The sequence below is a fragment of the Nyctibius grandis genome, chromosome 3 (assembly GCF_013368605.1).
Source record: "Nyctibius grandis isolate bNycGra1 chromosome 3, bNycGra1.pri, whole genome shotgun sequence".
Lineage (NCBI taxonomy): Eukaryota > Metazoa > Chordata > Aves > Nyctibiiformes > Nyctibiidae > Nyctibius > Nyctibius grandis.
Window position 1 is genome coordinate 15063829 of NC_090660.1, and position 23288 is coordinate 15087116.

The 23288-nt window shown below is 40.0% G+C and overlaps 1 protein-coding gene across 6 annotated transcripts in view; it reads right to left on the reverse strand.

The window, feature by feature from the left end:
* The window catches only part of FARS2 (phenylalanyl-tRNA synthetase 2, mitochondrial), a 255388-nt gene that overhangs the window by 164155 nt on the left and 67945 nt on the right, over positions 1-23288 (reverse strand). For all 6 annotated transcript variants that reach the window (XM_068396120.1, XM_068396125.1, XM_068396121.1 and 3 more), the window contains 2 exons: positions 18005-18164; positions 8987-9118 (listed from right to left, as the gene is read on the reverse strand). In XM_068396120.1, the coding sequence (XP_068252221.1) occupies positions 8987-9118; positions 18005-18164 (292 nt within the window). The remainder of the gene's footprint in view (positions 1-8986; positions 9119-18004; positions 18165-23288) is intronic.

Below are 23288 nucleotides of genomic sequence, written 5' to 3' on the forward strand. Positions count from 1 at the left end.
TGAGAGTCCAGATCTAATCCTGCCAAAACCTAAAGCACAAGCTATGCCCCAGCTCACGTGTTAATATGTAGCAGTGCTGTGGCCATTCCCTTTGCTGGACTGGGATTGCCTAGCAAACCACCACTTAGGTTTGCAGTCACAAAGAAGGCTGGCACTAACTTAGTCTGAAGACGCTGAGAAAGCGGCTGGTATTTCTGCTGTCACTGGCTATGGGCAATTCCTTTACAGCCAAGAGACGTAGTAGTCATCTAAGGACAGCTAATTGCCCCCTCCCCCCCGCTAACCTACATGTCTGGGCCTTTATATGAACTATTCAAAGGTTAAAAGTCAAGCGCCTGCTTTAGCCACCCAGGTGACTACAATCACAGCTCCTCTCCTTGTATAGACAGGCTGGATCACCATAGATTTTTAGGGAAAATCAGGTCCTTTGCCCAATTACTTATTCCCTTTTAAATTGGTCAGCATTGTCTTAGGTACACACTTCTCTGGATGTGCCATGTACGTACATTTGTGGGTATCTATATGCAATGCTGCAGAACACATAAAAATTCAGTCACATCTTTCTCTAAAAGCCCACAACTCCACACCAGCTCCATGTCTGACTGGCCAAAGTAAAATTTCAGTGGCTGCCAGCTCAACAGAGCGTCTCTCAAATTAGTCAGCTGCGACAAACAGCTTTTCTGTTTACACTGGGGAGAGTGTGTGTGGAAAAAAACACACACACAAAAAAATCAAAAAAGGCCAAATTTATCTCACTCTGTATTTATTTGGTCACTGATTGGTCTTATTTGTCTCACTCTGTGTTTGTTTTTATATATACACACACTCCCATATATAACTATATGTATGTATGTGCAAATGTAAATCACTAGGATGAATTGAGACGAAGGTGACCCAGGAGCTGAAATATAAAGCTTCGATTCAACTCCAGTTTCTGTCACAGGCAACTCCTAAGACCCTTGGGAAGTCACTCAAACTCAGGTGCTTCCTAATTTCCCATTAATTTCATTTAATCCGAGACACTGTCTCTTTGTGGGATATTGACTTAACCTTCATGTACCTGCCTAAATTAGAACACCAGGCTCCCCCTGCAGCCAGTCACAGAAAGAGGCTTCCCAGCAGACTGATCCAGAAAACAAACAATCCATACATTCAAAACACACTGGAAGACCTTCTTTCTCTATTGAGTATATAAGGATCGTAGGAAAGCTAACTAAGGCAGCTAAAGCCTTTGCCTGCAGTGTGCATGTGTGTCAGCCTCCTGGGCACTTTAGTTTCCATCCATAAAAGAGCAATGATGACACTTTGCTATCTCTTAACAGTCTCAGGAGAATAATCACAGGAAAGGCTGGGAGATGTCAAGGTATTGTGGTGATGTGGTCATACAGGAGACAGACAGTGACCTAAAAAGAACAGATTTTAACCCCCGAGAGGTTTGTGATGGGGAGCTGTGAAGCTTACACAGCAGACTTGAATTGCTTTGGATGTACTGTGTGGGAAGAATCCCCCCATCCAACAGTTTTACCTTGTGTTCTTGGGAGGCCCCAGGTGCTCAAGACACCAATACCTCTGTAACTTTAATTTCACCTTGAAGACTTGCAGAAATGTATTTTAAATGCATTATATTTACCTTTATACACTATATCCATATAGACACATACAGCATTAACTATTTCAAGGTCCCCACAGAGAGCTGTTAGCATAGACAGAACATGGGTCTGCATACTATTTAAGCCACATGCTCCATCTGCTCCAACGTTTTAATGTAATTTACCAGGCAAGAGCTGAGCAGGAAAAAAGACTCCTAGATGAAAGATATTAAATTTCCTCTTCCCCAAAACACTCCCTGCTGCTTGATATATGGACCTAGCTCATCCATAACTAAAATTTGATTTAAGAACATATTCATAAATTTAAAAAAGAAAAAAAAAAAGAACAAAAAATGTCCTGTGGCTGCAAGGTAACATTGACATAATTTTTCTGTTAACTACTAATCTGCTGCCCATGGAGAACTCTCCAAACTGATAATCCTTTTGTCAAACACAAAGCAAAAAGGAGTGGACATGTTAAGAACTTAAACTTGTCACTTCTCCTCAGACAGCAATTTTGATGATCTTCAATAAATGAGTAAAAGATTTATTTACTGCAGCATTGAAGCCAAACAAGTTTTACATGTTAAGACTTGTATTTGGCTGAAGGTGGCAGCCCTGGGCCAAGTACTATTTAAATTTTGGAAACAAGTCCTTCAGTTGATCTGTAAAAGGACTTCCAAATGGGAAAGACACTTTGAGAACCAGGTTTCACCAAGGAGTACACTCATGACAAATAAGCTTTGACCTTTTTAAAAAAAAAAAAGCAACAATTTGTAGAAGTTATGACAAACTCCTTTCATCATGTTCAACAGTATTCATGAAGATGTTTAGACAAGGTTAGCAATTTTTTCTTCATTAGAAGTACATACAAAATTAACAAGACATACAGTACTAGGAAAACTGCCTTTGCTATAAATTTAGGATATCACACACAACTGGAAAACCAAGACTGCCCAGCAACTTTTAAAACTATAATTGTATGCAAACTACTGACAAAAAGTTCCCTCCACAGCCTTAGAATCATAGAATAGTTTGGGTTGGAAGAGACCTTAAAAGGTCATCTACCCCAACTCCCCCGCAGTAAGCAGGGACATCTTCAACTCAATCAGGTTGCTCAGAGCCCTGTCCAACCTGACCTTGAATGTTTCCAGGGATGGAGCATCTACCACCTCTCTGGGCAACCTGTTCCAGTGTTTCACCACCCTCATTGTAAAAATTTTCTTCCTTCTATCTAGTCTGAATCTGCCCTCTTTTAGTTTAAAATCATTACCCCTTGTTCTATCGCAACAGGCCCTACTAAAAAGTCTGTCCCCATCTTTCTTATAAGCCCCCTTCAGGTACTGAAAGGCTGCAATAAGGTCTCCCTGGAGCCTTGTCTTCTCAAGGCTGAACAACCCCAAACTGGAGTTCAGCCTTACTGAAAGCCCAGTGCCTGCTCATTTCCTTGCTAATGCCATGACTATCTCCTACTACTCATGCTGGAAAGCTGACACTTCCTCTTTCAAAACCATTCCCTACTACATTCAAGTTGACAAATAAAAATTAAAAAAAAAAAAAAAAAAAAGGAAAAAAAAAAAGGTTTCTTAAGACTGTAAATATCAATGATATCAATGTTGCTTTCTGATGTGGAAGGTAGAAAAATCTTACATACAGAAGGAAAGTCTTACCAACTCCTCTTACTGGGAGCCTAAATACAGCTGCCTTCATGATTCATTATCTTAGGAAACAAGGCCTCAACCTGAGCTCCCACTCACAGCTGAATGGGTGGCTGTGTGCCAGTATGTTTCAAACCAGCCAGTGATCGAAAGCAATCATCTCTGGCAGTCATCGTACCAAAACCTCACTTCATTTTTCAACTCAAGGCTCGTTAAAGGTCAACACAGCAAAATGAATATTAAGAACTATCAGAAAAGAAAAATAGAAGGCAAAGTATTTATGGCAGCATGCAAAATCACCGTATGCCCACATGTTGAACATTACACACTGACCTCCTACAGCAGAAACCTGCAGAAGATAGAGGCAGGAGTGATCATGACTATCAGAATGTATGGATCAGCTCCCATGCAGGGAGCAACTGTCTGACCAGGACCCTTTGGCCTGGAAAGAAATCAGTGATGAGAGTTACAACTGAGATCTAAACAAATCCTGAGTGGCTTAAACAAGGAAAAAGAAACAGTTACTCACTGCCTCTTCTCGCATGAGAGAAGGAGCTCTAACTGTAACTCTAATTTGTTGGTCAAAACAAAAAGGAAGTGATTCCTCATGCAACTTTAGTTATGCAATTTCTTGCTACAAGACACTGCAGATAGTAAAGGTTTACTGGGATTCAAAAAACCAACAAGTGAATGGAACAGAGTTCCACAATGACTACTGAACACAAATGTACCATTTTCAGCTCAGGAAACGGACAGCTGCAGGGAGGGATCAGCATAATCATGCCTGTTCTACTTATCTTTAGGCACCTGCTTGGGATGCCATCATGACACAGGGATGTCCCGGACTTTGGTATGATCTGGTGTGCCACCCTTCAGTTATTTTCCTGCATATGTCAGGAGTTCAAAAACATCATCTCTTTTATAGTTTTTTTTTATTGCTTTGTTTGTGGGTTTTGAGGTTTTTTGGGGGGGGGTTGTTTTGTTTTTAAATGATTGGGGTTTATAGTTTCTTAGTTTTGTGGTAAACTTTAGTCCAATTTTCTTGCTTCTGTCCCCAGCTAACATATTCTGCAACACTGAGCACTGAGAACATTGCCATTGATTTCAATCAACAAAGGATCACACCCTAACTGCTTCCAATTTCACAGGTACTAAGCAACACTATGTGACCGCAGCCTCCGAGTAAGCAACGTCCTGTATTCAAAGGTTTGAATCATGTAACTCCATACAGACCTGGGAACTTCAGCACCTACCAGTGAACACCAGCTTTGCAAATCTTGGATAACAAACTCTTGAAGCACAGAAATAAATACCTTATGTGCTGTTAATTGATATTAGTTCTACTGAACCAAAAAATTTCCTTGTATCTCATCATGGACCTAAAATTGAGAGTACTTGCTACTATACTGTAAAGTTTATATATTTTTCCCAGTGTTAACCAGAACAAAAATATTCTTTATATCAACATTCATACATAACATTCCTATTAAAGTTATGTATTCAAGTACAGTTTAAGATGAAAAATAAAGCACACAAAGATGGAAGGTTAAACAGTACAATAATTTAGATTTTATACTTCTTATTGAACATTGATTATAATAGAGACCTTCTGTGCTCACATTATACCAAATAATTGCTGTAGTTTAGCATCATCAGCCTTAGGGGAACATGTAACTTCATTCCTTACAATTCAGTGCATCTTTGCAGTGCATATTTTTTCAATAATTATATGAAAACACTGTCATAGGGTGTATGTTTTTCTTTTAAAAATAGCAACTGCCACTGTTAGAAAATAGTAAATAACACCATATTCTCCATTTTGTTAGTAATAGGAGACTTTCCTGAATGCAAACAACTCTTAAAAATGCAAACAACTCATTAACTGGACTGGCTTTAATGTAAATGGTACTTACAGCCTTTATCAAATCCACACATCAAGACAAGAGAAACTTTGCTTGTTGTTAACAGGGAAAATCTGAATGGTTCAGAAGACTGGATCATCCCCACTACACAGTGAATTACTAAGAATGAGGCTGGCTGTCCTCCTCTGGGCAAATCCTGATCTGGTTTAACATTTTAAGAATGAGAAGTTTCAAGGGTGAGAGAAAGCACTATGGAAGTCCATGCACAATGAAGTTGCAGCAAAAAGTGCTGTTTTGTTCTGTTGCCTCTCATATCTGGGTTCTTTATCACTCCTGTGCTGTGCAGAACTATGTCAGAAACTGGAAATCTAGTTTGTTAAGAAGCATGCAGGAAAAAAAGAGAGAAGGCCACAGAGACTCTTCACAGATCTCAAAAGGAAAAAAGAGCAGAGTAAGAAAGCAGGTGATGAAGAGTACTATCAATACATTTGAACATACATTTGACAATTTTTCCCTATAACCAATGCATTTCTATTTACATGTATTAAATATCTGTATCACGTTCTATTTAAAAGTGGTTGAAATCAAAGAAAGGCTCCTTCCCAAACATAAGGCGGCATCAGAAAAATTCAATAGGATATTGTCTTTCAGAAAGTAACAACTTTAACAAACTTCACACTGACAGCATGGGACATTAAAGCTACAATAGAAAGCCACAATAGAATTCTTCACTGAAGACTAAAAAAAAATCTTAGTATGATCTGTCAATACCATCAAAATTTGCTGCATGAGGAGGTTAACCAAGGAACTATAGTGAGGTTATTTTGGGCAGGGAGTCGTCATTGTAAGCCCTGTCAGCCCAATAGAAACTTCTGCCAACATAAAGAAACAGCTACTTAGGGCTAATGTCCTGGCCCCTTTGCAGCACAGACCCTGTCTTTTCATCCTACCACAAGGCTTCTTCAGTTCTTCTGCATTTTTTTTTTGTGTTTCATATATATTCATATATGAATATATATATTTTCAACAAAACAAAAATGAAAATAAAAAAACAAATCTGCGCTGAAGCATCCTGACTGTTTAAATTATAACCACCATAAATAACCAGGCACATCCAACTTCTGCTTTGTGTGAGTGACTGTTTCTGATTGCCTCACAAACCAGTCTTTCGTATTCAAACAATAACACACAAAATAAAAGGACTTTAGGATTGTGAAGGTAAAAGCTCTCTTCCTTTCCCTTAGGAAAGTATTGTCTTATGGAAGGAAAAGCAATGCCTGCCAGCAAACATTACATTTCACAAACACATATTTTAATAGTCAATATCAAGCAAAAAATACCCATAAAACAAAAATCCCAAACTGCAAGATACTAGAAATGTTATAGACCATATAAAAAGAAAAACAACAATTTCTGCAAACTCCTCAGTTTTTTCTCCAGTTTTCAATCAGCAAGCTGTGTAATACACCATGAAGAGATCTTTCTGCATTTGCCTCGTAAACTGGTACACCAAGAGTGAAATATTTCTTCAGCACCAGCTTAGCCAGCCAAAAAATGAGTAACATTTCTCTTTTCCATTTAGTTCTACAGAATTGGTTTCTGGTAGAGCCCTTGAACAGATTGAGACAAGAATGGGAAGTTTGCAGTGCCTATTCTAGACATCTGACAATGAAGAGAGACAGGGCATCTAGGTTTAGGCACCAGCGTTTACTCCCTCATTAGAGGGCGTAGGTGTGTGGAGTGAGTCATAGGCGTCCTTCCCAAGTTTGAAGATGTTTCTATTCCTTGCTGATCTGCACTGGTTTAAAATGGAAGGCTTTAATACTGAAAGTTTGGCGTTTCAATGAAATTTAGGGGCATAGGACCAGAGTAATAAGTAATATTCACTGATTGTGGATACTGGAAGCATTAAGGATATTCTAAAGGCAAAAAAAAAGGAACTATTAAAAAACTACCGCTGTTCAAATGTGGGGTGGCTTTGGAAGGCACTTGAGTTCTGCTAGCAAAAAAAGATTAAGGAGTTAAGAAAGAAAATTTTCACCTTCATCCTTCTCCACAGAGAATCTCCTTTCTGGACTTGTGGATTTTCAATTTTGGACAAAACCAGCTTGCTGCTATAACACACTCAAAAAAAAAAAACCCTATGGGTTAGTAATAGCAAACTTGGCTTCACCATAAATAGAAGCAAGTTGGCATGCCAGAAACCTACTGGGGTTTTAAATCGTTGCAAAAGAGGATTAAAGAAGAGAATCCTCAGAGCAGCAGTAGGCAGGGAAGACTGGTGTTTGACTCCTTACCTGACTGAAAATGTGAACTATCTTGTCCTCATTGTTACTTTTAAACAAAATAAGCTAATCATTAGCCAACATAATTATTAGCCACACTTTTTCTTCACTTGTGGTAAACTGATTCCAATACTTCAAAAAAATCACATCAAGATACATTGGACTCGGCTTTTGTAGACAAGCTTTTTCGCAGAGCTACCGGAGGGAGCAGAAAAACAAAACTGTGGCTACATAAAGTGCATTCTTTCTAAATGAAGTGAAAAATGATTGGCACTTCCACAACTGAGTTTGCAGTCTCTAAAAATATCTTGCTAATAAAGTGAAAGAATATATTTGTTTGTTTGTTTTAATAATACAAGTCTACAAAGTCATTCAAAAGCTAGACTTGAGTTACCAAACTCATGAGCTCTTGCAAGATTAGAATTACAACGAATAGTTGGGAGAGTTCTGGTGCAGAAGGGATATAATTTTGAAGACCGTAATTCAGAATGGTGAAAAAGAGCTGAGGCAGAGTAAATTGAAAACTTTGACCGCTGTAGAAACCATGGGTGTTTCCTGCACATTCATTCACATACACACACACAAACGATACAGTAGTTGTTTTGAGGCCACAGTTTAGCTCTTCTCACACACATTAAAGGAACCTAAACATTAAGAATTGAGCAGCATAAAGCTTTTCAAGAAGAAAGCCTGGCCACTGGTGATGGCCATTTCCATCTGATGGAAATAATATTAGACAGGATTCTTTGACTTCTGAGGCTGATCAGAAGCTGTATTATATTTACCACACCATGAACATAATAACCCGAGAAAGAACATTAGCATAATCCATTAACCCACTGGCAAGGAACTCTGGAAGAGGATTTATCCTTTTAAAAGGAATATGATCACATTAAAATACATGCAAACTTTGAGGAAAACAAGCAGTGTCAAGTAACTGGGGCCAAAATTGAGCCATTCATAATTATCATACTTGGACTTCAACAGAAAGAATTTTGAGCACATAAAAATACAACAATAGCTTGGGAAACCAACTACGAAAAAAATCAACTGAGTATAACTTAGCTATCTGAAAGTACACTTATGAGAATTAAACGGATCATATTCCAAAAGGCTCCCATACTAATAAATAGTTGGAAGACATTGAACGACAGAGGTCTGAGCACATGCAGTCTGCCCTGTGCTTACAAAGAGTTGCCTCTTCTCAGCTAATTAAAAAACAAGCATGTAAAATTCTCTATATAAAAATAAGCAGAAAACCCCACCAATTTCTCCTCTCCTTCTTTTGTACTTATGTGTAAGTTTTAGAAAGCAAAACCATCAGGTGATATTGCTCTGTAATAATTTCAATTAAAACAAATGATGTCATTCTTAACGCAGTTTACAACCTCGTAAATAACCAACCTGACGCAAAAAGAAATAAACAAAACCAAAAAGCAACCTACCATTCCACCTGAGGACTATTTGCGCCGGCTGCCACGAACAGAGATGTCTGCTCACAAGGGGAGAAGGGGGCATTTCAGACTGTGCAGCTGATTGCGCTGGAAGTGTTTGCTAATAGAGATGTCAATGAAGTAAAGGAGTTTCAGTACCTGAGTTAACTAGCTGTTGCTCCATGACCCCACAGCCCAGGACCTCCATCCATTCTCCTTGGAAGTTGATCTCCATCTCAAAGGAAGGGTGAGTAAACGGGAAGTAGCAGTCTACCCATCTGACTTGTAGTCCTGTAGCAGTGTTTAAAAAACAAAATATGAAGGGTGTATGCTTAAAGGGCCATCCCTCCAACCATCTGTAAAACTTGCCCTTCAACTAATGACACCAATTACAGCAATCCAGAGAAAATAAATAGCAAACAAACTAATTTACAACACTAATGCAAGGCGATAAATCTTAAAATTTGTGGAAAAAAATAACCATGTCTTTTCTAATATGCAATTCAAGCACCCTTTGAAAACAAATCAATCATTTGTCAAACTCTAGCAACCACCTGGCATCGAACAAAAATGAGCCAAGATCACAGGAAAGTCAGTAATTTTGTTATTCTTTGCACCAGGAACTGACTAACTGCTCCTACAGGAAAAGCTAAGGCTTCAATTTTTACTTAGTATTTTATGGATCAGCTAGGCAAGTAATTTTTTTCATCAGAACCTACTTAAAATAGAAAGTTATTTTTTCTGTATATGTTTAAATACAAAAGTTAAAAATCAATATTAATAAACACAAATATAAATACATATACGCAGATTGTACATTAGTAAGGTATGCTATATACCAACACACATAGAGTACTCTGGACCCAGAAGACAAGAGTTTCACTTTGTGTGGACGTGAAGTGTAAGAGAAAGGCACCACTGGGTAACTCCCCCCCTCCCCAGCTCAGCATCTCTGCAAGTACCACTGCGCAGAGCGAGGAAAGCCCTGGCATCTCAGAGCTGCGGAGCCAGAAGAGGGCAAGGTCTATAGTGCTGCCAAAAGCAGGGGTGTTGCCAAGGCCCTCATTATATTTGATGAGTTTTAGTTCTTGTAATCATTTGCACAAGCTTTGTTTTGATAAAGAATTTTTTCTAGCCATTAAGTACGAGGAAAAAAAAGTCTCAGAAACATGAACTGTGAAAACTTAACAAAATTGAACTGTGAATTCTGTGAGCTAATGCCTTAACCCCAAGACCATCTTTCCCTTCAGTTAAGCCAAATGTTAATCAGCGTTAGGATCATTAACAACCAGGCAGGTCCAGTTTTGAAAATAAGGGGCACAGCAAAGGTTGTCTGGGTGACGGTAACTGCTAAACACCCCTGGTTTGATTTTCAGGCTTTTTTGGTTTTGTTTCATAAAAGGAATGTAAAACATGAAATTGCATGATTTATACTGAGAGTCTTTAAAATTAAAACATTTTCTGTAGCCCCAAGGATTAGTTTTCCTTTGATTACTTCTGAAACATTAACTGTGGCTACAGAAGCGTACATACATAGCCAAAGCATAAAATACCTAATAGTTACAGGGAACTTTTCTTGATGCAATGAGCTTTCAAATGGAGAGGCAGATTTCAAGACAAACACATTTGTACTTCTAGATTTTCTTTTCTCTCTTCAAAAAATCAGCCTCAGAAAGTTATATGAACGATAAAAAAAAGTGTTTTTATAATTTTACACACAGAAAAACAGAGGTATTAGCAATTACACCATTCATAACTGTACTGTGACTTACAGCACTTTATTGCTTTTTTGTCTGCATAACAATAAAACAAATTACACAGATGAAAAAAGTCATGTGTATACAAGGCTATGGTGTGCAGAAAACATTTTTTTAATTTCCCCATCTTGGTACAAATGCACTTTTAGTCCTAGGGCTGTACAACTCTGCATTCACTGTAAAGCCATGCACTTATAAAATATCTTCATTTAGCTTGCAAAATTTGCAACTGCAGTCAGAATGACATAGAATATTCAAGTAGTTTCACGTTCAGCAACAACATTTGGATAATGTTTTGGGATTATTTGGATAATGGTTTCTTTTTAATCCTCTGATTACTTCAAAATGAAACTGTGGGAAAAAAAAAAAAGATTTCTCTGCTTTTTTTTCTTAATTAAAATAAATTTTAAAAGGTGAAAAAATTAATGTAAAGCTCTTTTTTAATTTTGAATTTTAATGCATATTAGTACTTAAGAGGCATTTGTTTTAAAGGCAAATAAGCAAACAAACAAAAGTCTGAAAAAAAAAACAAAACCAAAACAAATTCACAATGAAGAAACAACTCTCACCTTCATTCTGCTCTCTAAATGACTAGTTAATCCCATATACCACAACAATACTATTGAGAATAACTCTAGTTTACATTTAAGTATTCTTTCAGACTTTTGGCTCTGGAAGACTTTATTGAAAAGCAGAGGGTGCTCAGCCTTCGGCAAGATTAAGCCTTCTAATTGCATTTCTATAGACTGTCACAGAATAAATGGGTACATTTATTATTTAGACACAAAATATTGTCTTAGTGCTCAATATATTCCCAAGGAATAAAGGGCATTGCTCACACTCAGCAAATTAAACCACTAAAGACTTAAAAGGATTATGAGGATTAGGCTTTCTGTAGTACTATATAATTTACCTGATTAAGCCTAATTTATTTCTTCACATGCAGCCTATGAAACGATGGCAAAAATGATCTTTCCTAGAGATTTTAGGAGGCCAAGAGATGCGTATCTGTCTTAAAACACAGAGGTACTTAAAAGAGCACAATGCTGAATCAAACTGAAGACTGACCACTAGATACAAACTCAGTAATATCCCTACTTCAAAGAGATGATTTGTATTAGCAGAGGACACCTGCTTGTTTCACAGCCTTACAGTGTTCACGGGAGTCCTTCCAGTGGGCACACAACCGTTAGTAACTTACATGACACATCTCCAATGAGTAAGGAAAAAGTGAATAGTTATTGTTATTTCTGAGTACTGAATCCAGGTAAGGAATTGGTCATAGCCTGCACTCAAAAGTAACGGTGTTATCAGATATTAAGCTAAACAAGTATCTGTCAGTCGTAGCCTAATTGAGTCTCATAATGAAAAAGGCTTGACCAAAGGCACTAAAAAAGAAAGAAAAGAAAAAAAAACCCAATACATTAAAGCAGCCTATTGCTACACTACAGCACAGAAGCAACAAAGCCAGAGACCCAGATGGTCTTCACTGGCCAGAAATTATCTTTGTTGCTGTGAGGATTATTTTTATAGAAGGAGTCTACGGAAAAAAAAGGAGAGGGGCACAGGGGAGGGTGCTGGGGAGCACAGAGGTATCAAGCTGTGGCCACTTGAGGGGTGTGTTGATTTTTAAGTAGTGCGCATCTTATTGCTTCAGCTAATTCATCTCACTTGCAGCAGACAGGAGCTGGCTGCCCATGAACCTATGTTAGCTCATGTTATTATTAGCCAGGCCATTATGTCCTCAATAAAAGGGTTTTTTTTTAACTCCTTACACTCATAGATCTCCATGCACTCAAAGGAGATTATCAATACAACAGAGTTAAGAAGAAAGAGCAGAGCACGTTTGATTTAAAAGACATCCAGTAGCTGTTCAGTGAGAACCAGCAGCGGCAGAACCATCAGTCCAAGCACGGCATTACTCACCCTCCCATCTTCACTTACTGGTGCCTAGGAACTGCTAGCGTTGGTTAGCGTTCAAGGACTGCTTCTTCCGAGCTCAAGATCAGAGCATCCCAGCAGGTAGGAAGTCAAGGAAGGCGACCAAGAGACCTGCATGGTTGAACAGGGAACTGCTGGGCAAACTCAAGTGGAAGAAAAAGGTGTACAGATCGTGGAAGGAGGGGCTGGCCACTTGGGAGGAATATAAGTCTGTTGTCAGAGGATGTAGGGAGGCAACTAGGAAAGCTAAGGCCTCCTTGGAATTAAACCTGGCAAGAGAGGTCAAGGACAACAGAAAGGGCTTCTTCAAATACATTGCAGCTAAAACCCACACTAGAGGCAATGTAGGCCCACTGATGAATGAGGTGGGGGTCCTGGAGACAGAGGATAAAAAGAAGGCGGAGTTACTGAATGCCTTCTTTGCCTCTGTCTATACTGTTGGAGGCTGTCCTGAGGAGCCCTGGACCCCTGCGGCCTCAGAAGAAGTCAGGATAGAGGAGGAATCTGTCTTGGTAGATGAGGGCTGGGTCAGGGACCAATTAAGCAACCTGGACATCCATAAATCCATGGGCCCTGATGGGATGCACCCACGAGTGCTGAGGGAGCTGGCGGAAGTCATTGCTAGGCCACTCTCCATCATCTTTGCTAAGTCGTGGGCAACGGGAGAGGTGCCTGAGGACTGGAGGAAAGCGAATGTCACTCCAGTCTTCAAAAAGGGCAGGAAGGAGGACCCGGGTAACTATAGACCGGTCAGCCTCACCTCCATCCCCGGAAAGGTGATGGAGCAACTTGTCCTTGGTGCTGTCTCTAGGCACATCAAGGATAGGGGGATCATTAGGGGCACTCAGCATGGCTTCACCAAGGGGAAGTCTTGCTCAACCAACTTGATAGCCTTTTATGAGGATGTTACCCGGTGGATAGATGATGGTAAAGCTGTGGATGTGGTCTATCTCGATTTCAGTAAAGCGTTTGACACGGTCTCCCACAGCATCCTCGCAGCTAAACTGGGGAAGTGTGGTCTGGATGATCGGGTAGTGAGGTGGATTGTAAACTGGCTGAAGGAAAGAAGCCAGAGAGTAGTGGTCAGCGGGACAGAGTCCAGTTGGAGGTCTGTGTCTAGCGGAGTTCCGCAAGGGTCGGTTCTGGGACCAGTTCTATTCAATATATTCATTAATGACTTGGATGAGGGATTAGAGTGTGCTGTCAGCAAGTTCGCTGATGACACAAAACTGGGAGGAGTGGCTGAGATGCCGGAAGGCTGCGCAGCCATTCAGAGAGACCTGGACAGGCTGGAGAGTTGGGCGGGGAGAAATTTAATGAAATATAACAAGGGCAAGTGTAGAGTCCTGCATCTGGGCAAGAACAACCCCATGTACCAGTACAAGTTGGGGACAGAGCTGTTGGAGACCAGCGTAGGAGAAAGGGACCTGGGGGTCCTAGTGGACAACAGGATGACTATGAGCCAGCAGTGTGCCCTTGTGGCCAAGAAGGCCAATGGCATCCTGGGGTGTATTAGAAGGGGTGTGGTCAGCAGATCGAGAGAGGTTCTCCTCCCCCTCTACTCTGCCCTGGTGAGGCCGCATCTGGAGTATTGTGTCCAGTTCTGGGCCCCTCAGTTCAAGAAGGACAGGGAACTGCTAGAGAGAGTCCAGCGCAGAGCCACGAAGATGATTAAGGGAGTGGAACATCTCCCTTATGAGGAGAGGCTGAGGGAGCTGGGTCTCTTTAGCTTAGAGAAGAGGAGACTGAGGGGTGACCTCATTAATGTTTATAAATATGTAAAGGGCAAGTGTCAAGAGGATGGAGCCAGGCTCTTCTCAGTGACATCCCTTGACAGGACAAGGGGCAATGGGTGCAAGCTGGAGCACAGGAGGTTCCACTTAAATTTGAGGAAAAACTTCTTTACTGTAAGGGTGACTGAACACTGGAACAGGCTGCCCAGAGAGGTTGTGGAGTCTCCTTCTCTGGAGACATTCAAAACCCGCCTGGACGCGTTCCTGTGTGATATGGTCTAGGCAATCCTGCCCCGGCAGGGGGATTGGACTAGATGATCTTTCGAGGTCCCTTCCAATCCCTAACATTCTGTGATTCTGTGATTCTGTGAACTGGGTAGATAAATATGGGACAGCAGTGAATTTTGGGCCATGTAATGTAAAGCAATGAAATCACAGAACCAGCACACAGGCATTCTTTTCTATTTGCTATAGTAAGATTACTTCTGAATCTCTCAGGGTCCAGAAAGCTTTTGGCAAACTACACAAGGGTTAGAGAAAGAACTGGAGTTGGGAAAGACTGACTGACTAACTTTATGAGGAAACCCAAGACAGCTAACCTTGGAAAGCCTCATCACAAGCTAACTAAAGGGAGGCAGAACAGACTTCCTACACTGACAGATCCGCATGTGGAGATAGAGGTGTAAGTTAAATTAGTGGATTTTAAGCGTGCACCATACCTGGAGGCAATAGAGGAAAACTAAGAAAGGTGATGTCTAGGTGTAATATTTGAAATAGCTTCCTGACAGCAAAATCTCATGAAAGAAGCTGAAAGACCATCACCTGCAGAATGCAAAATCAGACATGGCATACCACTAGAAAATGTCATTAAAAGAACTATCTTACATAGTCAAGTATTTAAGACAATTGATTGTATGCTCCAGATCTTCCTCCCCCTCTAATATCCATCATTCCTTTGCCTGTTGGCAAAACCAGGAAGAAATAAAAAGACAAAGCTTGGGAATAAATATAAGTGCAGAATTTTATGAAGTCTTTGACCTTCCTCATGACATCATCCTAGTCATCTTTAAGCAACTTTTGTTATATTGTTTACTGGCATGTACAGTCAACACTAAAGTATCCAGATAGTGTGGGATGACTCAGGTAAAGCAAAACTGGCTCATTAAATATTATGTAAACTAGTCTAGTACAATACATATCTAAAATGCAACAAAACAAACAAACAAAAAGATCAGTCAGTGATCTAACCCTGCTGCAGAGATCCTCAGTCTGTCATCACCCTGAGCTGGTAAATTCACAGAGAAGCACTGTAGAAGCACAGCTATCCAAGTCCAGGACTTCAGGTCTAAGCTAGTTTATGCAAAACTAAATTGCATGTCTGTGTACTCGTGGTAGACTTAACCTGCAATCCAAACAATCTGCCTATGAAATACACAGTTGACTGTGTAACAATGCAACATTTCAGTAGCTTACTGCAGCTAAGATCATGCTATCCTGCTAGAAAAGATGTGCAACTTCACTGCAATATTCTGCTGACAGCACAGGCTGTAAAGAATACAACTGACGTGAAGTACAAAAGGAATGAAATTTTTGCTTTTAACAGAACATGAGGCCTTACTGAACATCCACATGAAGGAAAAATAAAAGCATTTTTCCAAAAGCAATAAATGCAGTAAAATACATTTTATTTTAAGTTAAAATCTACAGGAGTTTAAACAAAAAAGTAAACAAAAGTATGGGGTAAAGTGAAGAGTAAAACAAAAGTTAAAAGATTACAGCTGTCAAAAGACAAATTTAATTATGTGTGCCCCAGGTCCCTTGCACTGCACCCATCTCATGTCTAGTGCCTAGCACGAAGTTTACATCTTTGAGTATTACCTTCCTGTTCATATTGACAGCTTACAATGAGATCAAGAAGGTGATGGGGAGAGAGCTTAATGTTTCCGGGGGGGCGGGGGCGGTGGTGGAAAAAAAAATAAAATTAAATTTAAATCACTAACCATATCTTGTCTTTATATTTCAGGAAAAATATTGGGGGCATAGAAATAGAAAATCCCTACAGTAAGAAGGCAGCATCTACTTTTAGTCTGTAGGTTTACAATCATTTAAGAATATATTTTTTAATGTCTTTCTAGCTACTGTGTGGACTGTAGAAGAAGTAGTAATAGCCAATATACTGAAGTTTAAAGTGCAGCATCTGTCAACAGTTAGAGAAGGATGTCACTGCAGCCTCAGATATCACTAATAACTCCTAGAAATTGCTCTCTTTAAACAACATCCTCAGCATTTGAGTTTTGATCTAAAAATACTATTCTTACTATTACTCACTTCGATCCTATTTTTGTATGTTTCAAAAGGCCACTGTTAAGTAAAATACAACCAAAAGAAAATCTGAACTCAGGAACTTAAAAAAAATTTTGTCCAGGTAGAGTAGGACAAGAACTGGTAAAAGTTTTGCTTGCTGTAAATTCAACTTTAGCATTTCAGAAAAATATTCAAGCAGTCATATATAGGACTTGCTACCATTATCAATCCACTCTTGGAACTACTGCTCTAAATGCAGTGGGCATTCTAAAAGAGCTTCGAAAGCAGCCAGGATACCCCGTGCATTCTAATACTATCCAGTATTTCCTCAACAGAAAAATTAATCAGTTAGAAGAGCAGCCTCCTTGCCAGGAAATAGCATTAACGTAGCAATTTTGGCTCAGACCATTTATAAATTCAGCTCCTGAAACTGAAAACAGATACTTCCGAGGAAAGGATATTTCATTCGTATACCCAGATATTCATTACCCTTCCTCACTCCACTTTAAGTACCAAAAAACAATTATTTTTCAGCTTGGTGCGAAGTTAGCAAACGCCATCTCCCCTCAGCTGCAAGGTTTAATTTATTTGCGCACGGGAAATGCTCGAGGTACTTTGTGTGCGTAGGCAGCAAAGCAGCACCAACACATACGTACCCCTTCCCTTCTCTTGTCAATCTCCATGCTGCTGGTGCGAGGTGTGATTGTTGCCCTGCACCCTCCCCAGCAGCACCCAAGCACTGATGCATCCCCAGATGTGATGCCGCAGCCACGCTCTGTCCCTCCGGGGACACGGGAGGCACACGAGGACGAAGCAGAGGGAGTCCTGCACAGCTTTGTGCTGGAACTGGAGCTGCCTCTCCTCGCAGGACCACACCGACAGGTACACTGCGTTTACTCTAATGCACGGTTTCTGCCAGACGAGTGCCCGTACTTGGGTCTGGCACTGTCTCTATCTGTATTCATGCCCACTACGTTACCCTGACACGCTGCATACCAAAATATTTTCACAAAAACCTGATAATTCAACACCGTATAGTGTGCACCACTATTTAGGAAAGCCAAGAGAGGAGCACGTGTGGCCTCTTGGGCTGTGCTCAGTAATTTCATAAGGTGTGGATATAACAGCATTGAAGAACAGTAACATATAAATACAGGTTACAGCTGAAAGGTCAATCAATAGCCAGTTACTCTGACATTAAAAGACACTGGGATGGAACTCTGACCAAACTTAAGACAAAAATGTAATAGTAAAGCATATGAATGAAGACTCCTAAAATTACTGTAACTCTCATTAGAAAAAAAACCCGCATAGCTGTTTCAGTATACCAGCTGTCAACATCACATCTAAGCCTCCTGTTTTCATTATGCGGAAAAATGTTTCTCAAAAGTCTGGATGTCTACAGCCATCAGCAGTCCAGGAAAAAAGGTGCAAGAACCTACCATCACCAAAGATGTGAGTCATGAGCTTTGTGAGCACTTGCTTCAGGTTGAACTCCACCAGCCTCACTGCCTCCATGGTGTGACACTCTTGCTTGTGCGCAGTGCGATGCCCTTGCTCAAACAACTGTAAGCCTTCACCATCTTTAATGCTGGAGAACAACTAGAACAAAACCACAGAAACACCAGTGTTTCACACCAATGACTTTCTAAACCAAAGCAGAGAATGAAGTTTTATCGATTTAAGCGTGAATCTTACCTGCTAAGTCTGCACCATGAAAAACAAATGTAAAGACTGATTTTATACAAATTCTGTTCGCTAAACACAGACATAAATCATCACAAGAACAGAAGTATTCAAACAATAAGATTTGTTTTATTTCTGTACCATATCTTCAAATAATATGATTAGCTACAGGAAAAAATTAATTTCAAAGGAAACACCTCTTTTTCTGATTCTGTTACTTTGAAAGTTGTCGTGCAGGACAAAGTACATTGTACAGTGTATGTAAATTATATCTCAAAAACTACAATTCACAATGGCATTTATCACAGCTTCAACTTTTTTTAGTAATTGAATTACGTAAAAGAAATACCAGAAAACCCAACACTTTTAAAAAGCTGTAATCAAACAAACTTTAAAATAAAAAAAAAAAACAAACACAAAAAAAAAAAACACTGGCAGTTTAATAAGACCTTAAGCTGCTAATATTTGATTCATCTTGGGTTTATTCATGTAAGGACTACCATTTTCCTGTGTTTTCCCCCACACAGCATCTTTCTGTGTACAGGAATTTTGTCTATGGGGCATTTAAGGATTCATGGTCTTGGTCTGTGGTTTTCAGATGAATTACAAAGCACAGGGGCAGGCTGTACTTGGGATGTGACAGACCTGCTCTTCATGCAGAGGCCGCTCTCCACCACATCTAGTGCAAGTTGAAGATCTGTGTTTTCTGTATATCCCCATATGTTTCTGTCCAGGCGATCCCGGACAGGTACATACCAGCAAATCTAGAGACCACTAAAACACTCTTCCTAGCCATGTCATTGGAGGCTCTGTGTCTTGGGGACTCAAGCAGGCAGTTTTACATTCTAAAGAGAATTTTTGTTGGAAATCCTTACAGCTGTACAAAAAACAACTCTATTAAGCCTGGAGGGGAGAGAGAGCTAATTGCGAGTGTTTCTAGTGCCCTTTCCTACCCCTCCACCTCCATCTTCCCACAGTCAACTGAGCACACACAGGGGGGAAAAAAACATGCATTGAGATTTTCTTCACATTAAGCCTCCCAGCATAACTAGCTCTTACTCAGGAGATGCCACGAACAGTGTGTAACTTTAACTCATAGATGCCCACAGAAGTTATTTTAATTGCAGTTTGATGCCTTCAGTGCACTAAATGCTCTAAAAAAAGTTCAAGTGAATCTCTGGTAGCCTACAAATGCTGGGCACAGTTAATTGAGACTAGCTTCTAGCACGTTTCATACAGACACAATGCATGCAGAAGAAGTCTGAGTTTATACAGCATGCAAACTAGCAGCAAAATGGATTGAGGGAATAAGAAAAAATCCCATCAGTAGCATTTAACTTTGTATTGCTAGTTAGAAGGAGTCTTGGCTGGCAGATTGAGAAAACCTCCCTCAAGTTAATCTCCTTAGTGCACTGCACAAAAATACAAAATAAAAACAGAAAAAGAGAAATACCAAATAAAATGATTATCCATCAGACTAACAAAAATGCCTTTACTAATCAAAGGGCAGCAGCTTGACAAAACTAGGTATTACACTTTTAAATAACAGATTCTTTATTCAAGTGCTCACCTGAAAGATTAAACCCCCTTCTTCCTACTGGCATTATTTCTGCACTGGCTGGAAGAAGCAGATGATGCCCACCCTATAATTAAATTACTGTCAGCAGGGCAGATCAGTCATCCAGCATGTGGTTTTGAAAGCCAAGAGGTATTCACAGAGGCCAGCATTAGACTAGGCAGGTTATTTGTCTTAAGCTTACTGGGTGGTCAATGGATAGACACGGGCTCCCTCACACAGGAACCTGGAGTGGCTAAGTTTGATTCCTGCTCTGAACTACCCTCTCCAGGTAGCTATTTTAAACTTCTATTGATTGAAGGGACTACCCTCACAGTAAGCCAGAAACACCCTTCAGGCCACAGAGATCTTCTCCCTTTGGACTAAAATACACTGTATTTACACATTAGAAGATATATTTTGTTATTTTGCCCATCAGCAGTATTTTAGGACATGAAACTCTCTTCTTCCTTTTCCCCTTCACCCCTCTCCTCACCCCCCAGCTTAAAACTGGTTCCTCAGACTGCTGCAAGGAACAGATAGTCTGGATAATGCCCTTAAAACACAGCATTTGTATCAATAAGTACACAGAAGTACTTTTCCTTACCACTGTGTTATTCCTGAAATGTTGATATTGCAATTACTGTCTGAAGCAAAATTCTGTTTTAGTAGATTATATCAGATGCGGCAATAAAATACATGCAAGAACCATTAGAGTAAATACATTTAGTCATACCCCAGCCCTCTAACCTGCCGACCTCTTCACTCTGCCAAATGAACCATATGCACAATCTCCTCCTCCATGCCAGGACAAGTGTCCGTGCAGCAGTGCACTGAGACAGGCTGGGAGGTGGGTCTGGATGAGAAGCAACCCAGGAGAAGGGAAGAAACCGAGGGACGGTCAAATTCAGCTCCGCAATCAATTATCAGTGTACTGGTGGCACCAAGAGACACACTGGCACATGGGACAGGGCTGGGCCGCTTTTGGCACAGGCGTGAATCTACGCCAGTTTGCACAGGCTGTGAAAGCACAGCCTCAGAGAAGTCCCTGAAAGACAGGTAGTGGCAAGGAAACAGCCCCCCTTACAGTCAGGCACCGAGAGGCACTTTGGTATTCTCCATGGAGGCTCCATCAGCTCCTGTCAACTCCAGCACAGCTGTGGACAGGGTTATACTGAGAAAAAAAAAAAAAGTGCCTTACAGCTGTATTAATATTTATTCCCTTCTTTCCATTCACCGACATTGCTATGTCAATATAAGCAGCTTTAAACTGATACACCAGTTTCACTATTACAATGATTGAACTGTGCTAAGTACATGTCTTGGTTTAGAAACACTTCAACATTTCTATATACATAAAGCCAGGAAAGCCGAAGCTTGAATAAAATGAAGAATCACCTACAACCGCTCCTTTTTGATGCCAATTCTTCTCAAGCACATATCTCAGCACAGGGAGGAAAAAAAAAAAAAAATCTAACAGTCTTGGATAAAACACTGACACATCCAAGATGCCACAATTTCACGTACATTTATTCCTTCAGTGCAGACTGAAATAAAATGCACTATTTTATTGTATTGAATACGATCAGTCATTACTACTGCCAGAAAAGAAATTTCCTGTAGTCATAAATCGAGCACCTCCATGTCTGTGCAGTGAAAGGACAAGAAGTTTTTTCTTTAAGTGAAGGTGTGCAAAACATTTAATATTGTGTCATCATGCAGAAGTAAAAAAAATTAATAATTACCAGGATTCATCAGCATATCTGACTGATGCTGCATTACAAAGGAGAACGCAGAAAGGAATCGAAGTGACCTAGCCATGTGGCATGAAATTTACTCACAATTTAGCTCATAATAAGAATAAAGTCAAATTTGGTAACACGTAATGGCCAGAAGACACTGGGTTTTAATTGGACAAATACAAATGGAGCTATGCTCCTTTAAAAGCACTTGACAGTATTTCTAAGCCTGACACGGAGGGCAGAAGCCACATGTGTGATTTCAGTAAAGACCCCAACATTTCCCCAGTCACTTGATAGACTTTTTTAAATCTCACATCACTTCAGTATCCATTCATTTAAGGATTCAGTCCAAGATTAAGTGTCTCTTTACAGGATGGCATTCATAGTAGGTTTCAGATCAGAAAGATCTGTAACTACAGGCTCTCTTTCCACAATGCAGTTGTGTATTTCTCCTGCCAGTCATGCATACACCAGCAATTAAGATAATGAATACATAATGCTCATGTACTTGTACTCACAAACCATCACTTAAGACTAGCTCTACATGAGGATCTGCATGTGGCAGCACTCAGCCTTGCCGCACCGAATACATTTTGTCTCTCTGGCCCTGATGAATATCCCTATAAATAAACAAACAGCTGCACTCTAAATCCACTTACAAATAGCAAACCATTTCCACAACATTTTTAATGTGCTGTAACACTCAACTGGTGGATCAGGAATGATGAAGATGATGACACTTGAAGATGGCTCATCAAAAAGAAAACCCAATGCCAGTCCCAATCAGCCTCCAAGAGGATGAAACTTGTAAACCTGCACCCCCATCCAGGCAGTTTCATGTGCCAGAGAGATACACAGCCCATCGTCCACACGACAGAATGCTCTTTACAGCATATCGATAAGCATTTGCTTTGGGAGAGGTGGCAAAAATCGCTTCACGCAACAAGGCTTGCAGAGCGGTCACCTTAATTTCTGGATCCTTCGGTTTTCAGTCCTCCAGTTACAGCAAGAAATGTTATTTCTGTTTGTGTTTTTTTTTTTTTTTAACTTAAACAAAGTGTTTCTGAGAAAAAAACACTAAATCATCACTACATTTAAAGGAAAACCATACAGATGTTTTGGAACAGCAAAGAAAAAGCAACAATGCTACACAGATAGCCGTTATAACGAGACATATATGATAGGACTCAGACCTCTCTTTCTGTGGCAATAGGGATTCCTCTATTTTTAAGCACTCCAGACTTCCCAAATACCCTTGTAGACATTTTGCTCTTTTTTTCCTGCACAATTTAAATATTGCCTTGAATAGATTTAACTGCTTTATTCTGAAAAGCATTGATAGATTTTCCATTTTAGCTGGATGAGACACCGAGTATAACAAAGTTTGAAAAAAATATTTTCTATAAAGTCTTTGTAATAAAAGATGCACTAGTGGCTTCCAAACTTTCCAGACCATGGACCACTATGAAAATCTCACAGACCTTCTGATGCCCTTCGCTGTCAAATTTTCAACTAAAAATAACAAAGAATAAAATATGGGTCGGTCCTCAGACCGGTGAAGCTCTACTTACTATGGTTTGATTTATACACCACAACTTGGAAAACAGTGAATAATGCAACGTTCACAACCCAGGTAGACATCCGCAAGAGAAAAGTCAGTTCCACCTGAACTAGCCAGGCCCTTTATTTGTAACACTCAGACAAATTTCAGCTTCAGGAACAAATTCAAGTCAGAATACTCTA